General features: G+C 49.5%; 1 protein-coding gene and 1 long non-coding RNA gene across 14 annotated transcripts in view; one reads left to right on the forward strand and one right to left on the reverse strand.

Annotated features, from left to right (window-relative positions):
* The window catches only part of MCPH1 (microcephalin 1), a 230181-nt gene that overhangs the window by 215938 nt on the left and 2040 nt on the right, over positions 1–12203 (forward strand). For all 12 annotated transcript variants that reach the window (XR_011253472.1, XR_011253471.1, XR_011253469.1 and 9 more), the window contains one exon: positions 701–938. Coding sequence is in view for 8 of the 12 variants with exons in the window: in XM_069573071.1 (XP_069429172.1) it covers positions 701–938 (238 nt within the window). In the remaining 4 variants the exon portion in view is untranslated. The remainder of the gene's footprint in view (positions 1–700; positions 939–12203) is intronic.
* Positions 1–12203, reverse strand: part of LOC138430976 (uncharacterized) — a 176442-nt gene that overhangs the window by 36610 nt on the left and 127629 nt on the right. For both annotated transcript variants that reach the window (XR_011253473.1, XR_011253474.1), the window contains exon 2: positions 917–1072. This is a non-coding gene — a long non-coding RNA (uncharacterized lncRNA). The remainder of the gene's footprint in view (positions 1–916; positions 1073–12203) is intronic.

Raw genomic sequence — 12203 nt, forward strand, 5'->3', positions numbered from 1 at the left:
GACCTGTCCTCAGGGAAATTCACAGGTTGAAGTCTCCAACCCTGACCACCTCCCCGGGGCTATCTGCGTGTAGAGGAGTCCTTTAATCAGAACACAGGGGCCTCCCCGCCGCCCCCCGGCCAGCCGCCAACCCTGACCCATCAGGGCAGGCCACACCGTCCATTCTGAACCCTGCAGGGTCTCCAGGCCAGTACCCACCCACCAGCACGCAGCCCTCAGGCCCCACCTGGCCCGCGGGCACGGGGCCAGGACTCCCTTTGCGTTCTCCTGCTGATGGGCGGGTGTGAATGGAGCAGCTCAGCGCTGATGCCGCCCACTGCGGGCGCTCTGAGCTGGGCGGAGGGTGCCGTCCTGTGCAGCGGGCACTCCAGGCGAGCTTCCTGCCTCCACGGCCCTCCCGTCACTCAGGACCCAGAGGCCATCCACCTGGCTGAACCGAACAGTTGATTGCTTTCCAATAATTTGGTTTAGAATCTGTAATAAATCTAAGGCCTAAACTTTTTCTTTTTTTGCTTGTAAATTTGCTTGGTAAATTTGCTGCTGCAGAAAATGTCATCTACTTGTAAATGTTGTCATCACCCCTGGATCCTCAGAACCCGTGGAGGACAGACAACCCAACCTCAGCCTTTCCTATTTCAGTCAGCCTGTTCTCGACAGTGAAGAGGTCTAGAGTAACCCCCGCCCCCGTCTTTCCCCACAGCTCTGCCGCCAGGAACGCCTGTCTTGCGCCGGACAGTACCGCGGAACCCTGTTTGCCGACCAGCCGATCATGTTCATCTCCCCGGCCAGCAACCCCCCTAGAGCCAAGCTGGGGGAGCTGGTCGTGCTGTGCGGGGGTCGGGTCACACAGGTCCCTCGCCAGGCCAGCATCTTCATCGGACCCTCCCCGGGAAGGAAGAAGGAGACGGTCAAATACCTGTCGGAAACATGGATCCTAGGTAAGCATCCGCACGCGGGTTCCTGGAGGGAGGGGGCGGTATGAAGTCAGAGCCTCTGTCCTGCGGTCCTGGGGGTGACGGCTGGGGAGAGCATCAGGCCTGGTGCACTTCTCACATCATCTGCATTAAGAGGCCTGTAGTTAAAGAAATCGTGTGATTACCAGCTGTCACAAGACCACCTGTCTGTCCAGGTGAGCTCACGGGGACAAAGGAAGTCCTCTTAGACTTTTGCCGCCTGCCCTCCCGGCTTGCGTGCAAGGCCCGGCCGGCCCGCCCCACCCCCTGCAGCTCCGCCGGAGGCCCACTGCCCCTGCCGGCCGCCCGCTGCCCCTGCCGGCCGCCCCGCTTCGCGTACTCGCCTGTCACGCTCACAGTGCTGTGTTTTACAGCAAAGCGACCTTCGGCTTTTATTTCCAAAAGCTGGTGTGTGGCGTGAATGTGGTGCATGCATCGGCGTCAGTGTTGCCGTGCTGTGCAAAGGCCCCCCGGGGGTTCTGCGGGGGAGGGGGGATCCCAGGTGAGGCTGGAGGCCAACCCTGGTGGGGGGAGCGCCGTCTGTCCCCGGCTTTGGGGGCCCCGGGACACCGGGAGGAAGGGGCGCAGGGCAGCGGAGCCGGCTGCGTGTGATGCAGTGGAGCCAAGGTGGGGGGGTCGACAGGGGTTGGGGTCAGGTCCACTGGGGTTCAGCTGCACGTCTTCTTCCACTGCATTTCGACAGCCGCGTGTTGGCCCGACTGCCGTAACTGGACCACAGGCCCGTGGCTGAGATGGCGGGAAGATGTCCTCTCCCCTGCTTGCGGGGGGCCGTCTTTCCCTGTGTCCTGGGCTGGATGTCTGATCAGCGTCCACAAGGCTGGTTTCTCTCCCCTGCTTGCGGGGGCCGTCTTTCCCTGTGTTCTGGAGGCTGGACGTCTGATCAGCGTCCGCGAGGCTGGTTTCTCTCCCCTGCTTGGGGGGGCCGTCTTTCCCTGTGTCCTGTAGGCTGGACGTCGGATCAGCGTCCACGAGGCTGGTTTCTCTCCCCTGCTTGGGGGGGGCCATCTTTGCCCTGTGTCTTCACATGGCTCTCCCTTGTGTCCCCATCTCTTCTTCTTCTGAGGATGCCAGTAACTAGATCAGGGCCCATTCTCATGACCTCATTTTAATTTAGTGACCTCTTCAAAGGCCCTTTTTCAAAACACAGTCCCATTCCAAGGTCCTGGAGGTTCGGTCTTCGACCTGTGGGCTTTGTGGAGGTTCAACCCCTGACACTGGATTACCCATTTCAGCACTTTTGGCCAAGCTGCTCCTATGGCTTCTTAGATGTCTCCCTCTCCCTCTCCGCCTGAGTTTCTTTCTCAGCCTTCCTCCTGTTCACTTTTCTTGTCTCTAAACCCCAAACTCATGGCTTCTCTCACCCCATCCTAGATGTTACCCTTCAACACCAGGATTGCCTTGGGGCCACAGACCAGTACCCCCGTCGGTCAGCTCAGCGGCAGCATTAGATTAGAAATAAAGTGCACGATAAATGTAATGTGCTTGAACCATCCCAAAACCAGCACCCCCTCCACCAGTCTGTGGAAAAATGGTCTTCCGTGAAACTGGTCCCCGGTGCCAGGTCAGGGACTGCTGGTTTAAGATTGGCAGAGGCCGTGTTTGTTCCGGTGGCACTCATTTATAATAACCACGCTCGTGAAGATCTTGTAAATGGCCAGTGGTCCTCCTTTGATATAGGATCTTTCACTTTCTGGTGCACAGTCATTTGTCATCTGCCTGGAAACTAACTTCAAAACACCTATGGTTGTAGCTACAGTCCAGAAGCCAACAGAGGCTGTTTACTCTTTTCCACATGCCAAAAATACAACCTTCAAAACATCCTATGTTCTCAAACAGAGGTTTTTGTTTTGTTTTGTTTTTTTAAGAAAACTGTGTGTATCAAAATGATACCAACTGGAGACCAGAACTGTGCTTTGGAAAGAGTCTCCCTCAGCTGACGGGACTGCGCACATGGCTGATACCAACAGTCCCACGGACAGCTAATCTTTCCAAAGCCTGCGGTCGTGCAGGGGGCCAGAGGCTGGTCTGCGCTCTTACTGCTTCCAGGTTCGGGAACTCGGCCGGCCCCTTCCTAGCGCTGGTGTGTTTCTGTGCACACACTGTGTGCATGCTGGCTGCCGGCCTGGCCCCCCCAGGGGTCTGGCCACGTGACCCCCTGCTGGTGGGTCCTCAGGAGGCAGACGCCTAGCTGCTCGAGGCCCGGATTGTCATGCCCACCGGCCCTTTGGCATTCTTTGAGTCTCAGAGCTGAAGCTGCGGGCCCGCCTTTCTGTTTCTTTCCTCTCCCGTAACTCATGTCCTGTTTCTGACTTGTCACTGCTCACACCATCTGCGAGTGCCCTTGGCAACATCCGGGTATTGTGTGTCCTGGAATCCTTGGCTCTCCGCATGCTGAGATCCTCACCCGTAACATCAGTCCCCTGCCAGTGCACGCTGGGTCCTCCGGCTGTCTCCCCAGCCTCGTCGTATGAGTGTTACACACTTGAAAAATGTGTGTTCTGTTAGTGTGTATGCATCTCCCTCTGAATGGAGCTCCAGCTTTGTGCCGGTGAAGGAGGTTTCATTTTTACGTCTCTCCACGTGTGCACAGACCTACAGAACACACAGTCTAGATCGTCACCTTTTCTGCGTGTGTTAGTCACTCAGTCGTGTCCGACCCTTTGTGAACCCATGGGCTGTACCCACCGGACTCCTCTGTCCATGGGATTCCCCAGGCGAGAGTACATGAGTGGGTTGTCATTTCTCCTTCAGGGCATCTTCCCGACCCAGAGATCAAACCCAGGTCTGCTGCCTTGTAGGCTGATTCCTTGTTCTCTGACCAGGTAACACGTCACCTGGTTCTCTCTGGACCTAGTACAGTCACTTCTGTACCTGACAGGGTGATGGACAGGGTGATCGGGGGAGACAGCGCAGGCGTGCGGACTCCCTCCCTCCGCAGGGCAGTGTCCAGGGGGAGACAGCGCAGGCATGCGGACTCCCTCCCTCCGCAGGGCAGTGTCCAGGGGGAGACAGCGCAGTCATGCGGACTCCCTCCCTCCGCAGGGCAGTGTCCAGGGGGAGACAGCGCAGGCGTGCAGACTCCCTCCCTCCGCAGGGCCAGTGTCCAGGGCCGTGGGGCCCAGGCTCACCAACACGGGGAAGTCATTCCCGCTCCTTCAGCAGAGAAGCGTCTTCTCTCTTGAAGACTGTTCTCCTTCCCATTAGCTTTCATCATAAACACTTCCAGAGAATACTTTATTCTCAAAATGTTGTGAAATTAAAATTAAAACCACGTTAAAGCACCAACTTAAATGTCATTTTGTGATAAATTATGAAAAGCAGGACTCAAATTTTATCAACTAAATTTGTTCCAACTAGAATATCAGATGATGTGTGAGCTAGAATCCCTGAGACTTATTTTATTCAAACTGCTTTTAAAATCTTTAAAGCAGCTTTTTAGATTTGTAATTTGCCTTCCAAACCAAAGATTCTAAGGTTTTTTTTTAAGTACCTTGCATTTATTCTTATATTCTATGGGGTCTTTGTTTTTGCAGGCCTAATAGAGTCAAAGGCTTTCCTAGTGACTCAGATGGTAAAGAATCCGCCTGCCAATGCAGGAGACACGGGTTTGATCCCCAGGTCAGCAAGATCCTCTGGAGAAGGAAATGGCAACCCACTCCAGTATTCTTACCTGGGAAATCCCACAGACAGAGGAGCCTGGCGGGCTACAGTCCATGGGGTCGCAAGGTATCGGACAAGACAGGACAACTAAACAGCACCGAGCAATAGAGTCGCACTGGCTGGACGAGTAGGAGGAAGGGGGGCCGTTGGCACCACCCTCTCGGTGGAGGGAAAGCGGACACTTTCACCGTGACCTCACGTCCGAGCACTGTGAGCCGTCAGATAGGCCTTTTATCCCTTCATTGTATCTTAGAAACAATGACCCAGTGTATTTTAGTGTTTTCTTAAAAAAAAAAAAACTCACACCGTCCTCCCACCACCTGGTGTTGCTGGCCTAGAACAGCGTGAACTTAAGCCATCTCCACTTCAGGCTCCACACGTGAAACCTAAGCCGTGATCAGTCACCTGCTCTGAGCAGAAGCTCACATCGGCCGAGCCGCCTTCTGCCGAGGCCACCGGACCGGTCCCGACTGTGTTCCCGAGCCATTCCCCAGGGTCTGCTTTCCCTGAAACAGCAGCACACTTGGGCCAAGATTCTTGATGAATCATTCAACCAGAGGGGGAGTGGGGATTTCTGAGAGAGAGCACACTTGTGGAGCTTGAATATGTATGGAAATAAACAGGAAAACAAAACTCAGATTCCCGGCACCAGGAGGCAGAAAGTTACCTTCACCTGATCTTGGTGCAACCGGTTACCTTCTGAAGCGCTTTCCAGGAGTTAGGCTCCCCGTACCCCACAGAGCACCGTTCCTGTCTTACGGGTCAAGGAACAACAGATCTGGGGTTCCCTGCTGGCGTGGGGGCTGGCAGGGGGCACGGGGCGTCCATCGAGGGTCAGTGGCCTGAGCTGTGACCATTTTTCCCTCCTTTTATCCCCTCCTGTCTTATCAGGTTGAGCTTGGCCTTTCTCATAAGACATTTCCAATCTCAGGCGCCCCTTCCAGCCTGGGCTACGTTCAAGTGATAAAACATACATTTTATGCTGTTGTGGGAACATGATGTAATAATCTCAACAGCCTTGCCAAAAAAAAAAGTCTCGCCTCGGCATGATTTCCTCATAACTTATAAAACAGCATTTGATTTGAGTGTCTCCCCATGTCAGTGTTTTCAGGAAAAAGGTCCCTGATAGTGTACGGGCCTTGTGCATGCTGGCAGGCTCCCTGCCGCCTGGAGGAGTGAGCAGAGAGCAGCCCAGAGCTGCACGCTCTGCACGGGGCGTTTGTTACAGCCCTGGACTGACGGCTTGCTGATCAAGTCAAGTCTGTCAGGGGTCCTCGGAGCGTCTCAGGCCATGTCTCCACTGTACAGGTTAAGAACCAAACGTGGAGAGGTGATGTAGACAAACAGCAGAGTATTCTTCTGCTCTAAAGAGAAGGCTGTTCTGAAACCTGCACCAGCACGAGTGGGCTGGAAGACACTGCGTTCAGGTGGGATAGGCCAGTCCCGAAAGACAGGCGCCACGTGACTCCAGCCTTACGAGTCACCTGAGCATAAGCAAGCTCATAGGGACAGAAATACAGAGGTTAACTCAGCCTGGAAGGGGAGGGGAAAGGAATGGGGAGTCGCTGTTTAATGAACACAAAGATGACGTTTGGGATTGTAAGAAACTCCTGGACAGGGGCGCTGGTCGTGGTGGCACAGTGATGTGAGTGTGCTTATTGCCGCTGAGCCGTGTACTCAGAACAGTTTAAGTGGCAACTTTCAGCTCATGTCTGTCTCACCACAAAAAAACCACCACCTCCCCCTAGATAGTTTTAACAAAAGTTTTACCAAACATCTCAAATCACTGAAGGACAAAAAGAAAAGAGAAGCTATTTCATCTCATTTTACACGGCTAGCCCAAACTCATTTGTGAAGATGGATGTAAAAATCCAAAATAAAATATTGGCGAATTAAATTTAGCAGTATGTTAAGAAACATATAATCAGGTAAGGTTTAACTGAATAATGTAGAAACAAATATCATTAAATCTTTTCTTCTAGTCCATTGATTGTTCTCAGCAGATATTGAAAGTATTAAAGAAAATCCAGTACCCACTCATGATTAAAAACAATAACAACAACAATTAGGAATAACAGAACTTTCCTAAATGATGAGGAGTATAAAAAAACTTACAACATATTTGCCTATGATACAGTATATACATAGAAAAATTGAAGAGAGTCAAGAAATGGTTATAATCAATTCAGCAAGATTCTTAAGATACACTTACTAAAATCATCAGCATTTCCATGCCCAGGAATAAATATAAAATATATAGAAAAAATAGTGACCTCAAGGCTAGCCCTGTGATATCTTTTCACTCACATATCTTGGGTGGAAAGGAAAAGTTGTCATGCTAGGAATAAACTAGCCAGTCTTCTCTAAGACAGCACAAATTCTTACTGCACCCTTGGTTAAGTATCAGATAAGTGAGCACCTCTACCCCAATATCAGAGCAGAAAAAAAGATTGAGACCTGCTAGGTTAGACTGTCTCCTCCAGACACTCTGCACGGCATCAGGTCATCCATTCAGCCAGTCTGTGTTTGTTGAGCATCTTCCGTGTGCCAAGCATGTTCTTGGCACTCCTGGAATAGCAGGTGGCAAGGCAGATGCAGCCCTTGCTCTTTGGGGGCTTACCCTCTAAAGACGACAAGAGAACATTTTCTAAACTCCTGGTGGTGATAAATACTATGAAGAAAACAGGCTGGAATGTGGAGAGAGACCGTGAGCTGGGCTCCTCGCCGAGGCCGGATGGGCTTGTGTGGCGCTAAGGGAACAGTTAGGGTCAAGGTGAGAGGTGGGCAGAGGCCGTGGATCCAGGGGATGACGGGGAGGAGGCGGCGGAGCCTGAGCCCACAGGCCACGTGGACAGCGGTCAGCTGTGTGGTGTTTGTTCTAAGAATGAGCAGAAGTCACCAGAGGATTTTAAGAAAGGGAAATGGGCTCCGAGACGTATTTTTAAAGAGAAGCCAGAGAGGCTTAGGCTCTTACAGAGATTCAGGTGATCGGTGGTGGTGGTTAGGACCAGGGTAATAGTGATGGAGGTGATGGGAAGCTGTCAGATGTTAAATGAAAGTGCTGAGTCCAACTGCACCCTCTGGCAGGTTGGATGCTGTGCCATGTGAGGAGAGAGAGGAGGGGAAGGGCAATCCTAGACTTGGACTCCGAGCGCCCGGGAGGACGGTGAGGGCCTGGGACTCGGGATCCATGGAGGAGTAGAGAAGGGCCTGGCTTGTTCAGAAGAGGAGACAGCGTGTGGGCAGGCAGAGACGCTTGGTGTGGGTCCAGAGGGAGACGCGGGCAGGGCTCAGCATCAGAAAGGACTTGGCGACCTTCAGCACCTGTCGGGGACCCTCACTCCGCACAGCAGAGAGAAGAAAGTGTCGCGTGAATGTGTTAGTCGGTCAGTTGTGTTGAGCTCTGCGACCCCATGGACTGTAGCCCGCCAGGCTCCTCTGTCCATGGAATTCTCCAGGCAAGAATACTGCAGTGGGTTGCCATTCCCTTCTCCAGGGGATTTTTCCCAACCCAGGGATCAAACCGACGTCTCCTGTGTTGCAGGCAGACTCTTCACCATCTGAACCACCAGGGAAGCCCTGCAGTCACGAGCTGACCCCTTATGTACAGATACCCGGCTGCACAGACCCTGCCATTTCCCAGCCCTAAAATTCGTGGCTCATTTTGTCAAGATAAAGCTCCGGCAAGGGCCCTGAGGGTCCCCGAACTCTACACACAGGACCACATCTGGCTGTTGGCAACCAGAGTCTTAGTTCAAATAAAGTGACTTATCCGCCCCACCCTTAAAAACAAGAAAAAGCACTGGCAGCATGTTGATTCGACATCCCAAGCACACGACCACACAGAAGCACGGCCAGTGAACTTGAGTGTGTGCACATAACGTGTTCCAAGACCGATCTGCTGAAAACAAGCAAAACCTGGGTTTCTCTCTTTCCAGTTGCAGTTTCATGGGAGCCACTCGTGCGTGATCTGTCCCCTCTCAGCTAGCGGGGCCTGGCACTGCGCTAACATCTGTCTTGTGGTCACGTTTTATGGGGTGTTTGACGACCGTACATCTGACATGACATTTGAATTTGGGGACGTGGCAGTCTTCAGACGCCAAATGAACTTGGACAGAAATCCCTCTCCCCGGGTGTGTTTACAGTTGGGAACGTGGAGCTGGGAGGCGCCCCCTGGACACTTGGCGGCCCCTCAAGTGCTCCCTTGCCCCAACCGCGATCGCCACCATGCACCCCTCATCCCTGCTCAGCGGTCCAGGGGCGAACCCCTTGGGCAGCACCGTCCCAGAGGGCGGAGGGCTTAGCCACAGACTTTCCTGTGGCTTCTGTTTTATCTTAATTTAAAGCTGGATCCTTCTCCAGTCAATATTTTTTTGCCCACCACAATAGCTGGACGGATATGTAGAGTGACACTTGATTTCATGGTCAAGGAAGTCAGACAGCAGAGAAATGCATAAAACCCCCAAATCCAACTACCCTTCCCTAAAGCAGCTACACTACAGACAAAGCTATCTCTTTCAGGTTTACCATATATTTACATAGAAATAAATGTATATAAACACATGCATCGAGGGTTTGTTCTCCATAAACGGAGAATCACACAGTCATGAGCTTTTATCCAACTCTGGGTCTAGAAGGTCCTTCCATTTTCATGCAATTGCTTCATTCTTTTAACCGTCAGAGGTGCTGTGATTAATTTATACACTCCTTACAATTTGATGCTGCTGCTGCGTCGCTTCAGTTGTGTCCAACTCTGTGCGACCCCATAGACAGCAGCCCGCCAGGCTCCCCCGTCCCTGGGATTCTCCAGGCAAGAACACTGGAGTGGGTTGCCATTTCCTTCCCCAGTGCATGAAAGTGAAAAGTGAAAGTGAAGTCACTCAGTCGTGCCCGACTCTTAGTGACCCCATGGACTGCAGCCTACCAGGCTCCTCCATCTACGATTCGATATTTGGGGTTATTTCCACTATTTCTGCTATTGTAAACTGTATGTGTATGTGTTCTAGTTGGAGTGATTCAAATTCAATTTTAAGAGACCATCTTAAGCTCTGATTAGTCTCTCCCAATCCCAGACAGGAGTATTTTTGTAAAATAGATTCATAGATGGGGAATTACTGAAACCTGGGGTGTGTGTCCTTTAAATTTTGATGCACACAGCTTCACTGGGTTGCACTCTAACAGTACTTTGATATTCCTATTTCCCACACCCTTACCAGTTCCAGACTTTAACCATGTTTTCACTATCTGGTGACCTCATTACTTAAGGCGTATGCTGATTACTGAGTTCCTCGTCAGCACGGAGCAGGGACTCGCAGCTCCTGAACTGCTGTTCTTGTCCCCTGCCTGCTTTTACATCAGGCTGTTTCTCTTTTCCACATTGCTTTACACTGATTGTTTAATATAAACTCTAACCTTTTGTGATAAACATAAAATCCTCTCAACTTGTCTCTCTCTATTTATGTGGTGTTTTCTGTGGGTTTTACTTTTTAATTATTATTCTGGATGGAACAAAATACCTCTCTTCCTCCACAGCACGTAAACTGAGGTTTCACTTAGAAAGCTTTCCCTGCCCTGAGCTTTCACCTAGTCTCCTGTTTCTATTAATGCTCTTACAGTCTTTAATGTTTAGAGCATTAATCCATCTGTATTCATTGTGGGATACAAGGAATCATCTCATCTCTTTAATAGCTTATCATTCTTCACTGATGTTTATTTTTTTTGCATGCGGGATCTTAGTTCCCCGAGCAGGGAAGCGTGGAGTCCTAACCACTGGGCTGTCAGGGAATTCCCTCCACTGGTTTATAATGCCACCTGGAATCATCTCTTAAACTCCCACATATGCATGGGTCAGTTTCTAGATTTTGTTCTTATCCACTGATCTGTTTATCTGTTCTGTGTTCATTATATACTGGATTTTTAGATTAGGTAGGAAAGAGCGCCATCCTATTTGCAGTCTTCTCTGGCTTTCAAAAATGACATCCTGTCAGAAATCAGTGTAAAAAATGGAATCAAGGGATTTCTGTGTGTTGATTTTATATCCTGCAACTTTACTATATTCATTGATTAGCTCTAGTAATTTTCTGGTGGAGTCTTTAGGGTTTTCCATGTAGAGGATCATGTCATCTGCAAACAGTGAGAGTTTTACTTCTTCTTTTCCAATTTGGATTCCTTTTATTTCTTTTTCTGCTCTGATTGCTGTGGCCAAAACTTCCAGAACTATGTTGAATAGTAGTGGTGAAAGTGGACACCCTTGTCTTGTTCCTGACTTTAGGGGAAATGCTTTCAATTTTTCACCATTGAGGATAATGTTTGCTGTGGGTTTGTCATAGATAGCTTTTATTATGTTGAGGTATGTTCCTTCTATTCCTGCTTTCTGGAGAGTTTTTATCATAAATGGATGTTGAATTTTGTCAAAGGCCTTCTCTGCATCTATTGAGATAATCATATGGTTTTTATTTTTCAATTTGTTAATGTGGTGAATTACATTGATTGATTTGCGGATATTGAAGAATCCTTGCATCCCTGGGATAAAGCCCACTTGGTCATGGTGTATGATCTTTTTAATGTGTTGTTGGATTCTGATTGCTAGAATTTTGTTGAGGATTTTTGCATCTATGTTCATCAGTGATATTGGTCTGTAGTTTTCTTTTTTTGTGACATCTTTGTCAGGTTTTGGTATTAGGGTGATGGTGGCCTCATAGAATGAGTTTGGAAGTTTACCTTCCTCTGCAATTTTCTGGAAGAGTTTGAGGAGGATAGGTGTTAGCTCTTCTCGAAATAAAAGCAAAAATAAACAACTGGGATCTAATTAAAATTAAAAGCTTCTGCACAACAAAGGAAAATATAAGCAAGGTGAAAAGACAGCCTTCTGAGTGGGAGAAAATAATAGCAAATGAAGCAACTGACAAACAACTAATCTCAAAAATATACAAGCAACTTATGCAGCTCAATTCCAGAAAAATAAACGACCCAATCAAAAAATGGGCCAAAGAACTAAATAGACATTTCTCCAAAGAAGACATACGGATGGCTAACAAACACATGAAAAGATGCTCAACATCACTCATTATTAGAGAAATGCAAATCAAAACCACAATGAGGTACCACTTCACACCGGTCAGAATGGCTGCGATCCAAAAATCTGCAAGCAATAAATGCTGGAGAGGGTGTGGAGAAAAGGGAACCCTCCTACACTGTTGGTGGGAATGCAAACTAGTACAGCCACTATGGAGAACAGTGTGGAGATTCCTTAAAAAATTGCAAATAGAACTACCTTATGACCCAGCAATCCCACTGCTGGGCATACACACCGAGGAAACCAGAATTGAAAGAGACACGTGTACCCCAATGTTCATCACAGCACTGTTTATAATAGCCAGGACATGGAAACAACCTAGATGTCCATCAGCAGATGAATGGATAAGAAAGCTTTGGTACATATACACAATGGAGTATTACTCAGCCGTTAAAAAGAATTCATTTGAATCAGTTCTGATGAGATGGATGAAACTGGAGCCGATTATACAGAGTGAAGTAAGCCAGAAAGAAAAACACCAATACAGTATACTA

The sequence above is a fragment of the Ovis canadensis genome, chromosome 26, assembly GCF_042477335.2.
Source record: "Ovis canadensis isolate MfBH-ARS-UI-01 breed Bighorn chromosome 26, ARS-UI_OviCan_v2, whole genome shotgun sequence".
In the NCBI taxonomy this organism is placed as follows: Eukaryota; Metazoa; Chordata; class Mammalia; order Artiodactyla; family Bovidae; genus Ovis; species Ovis canadensis.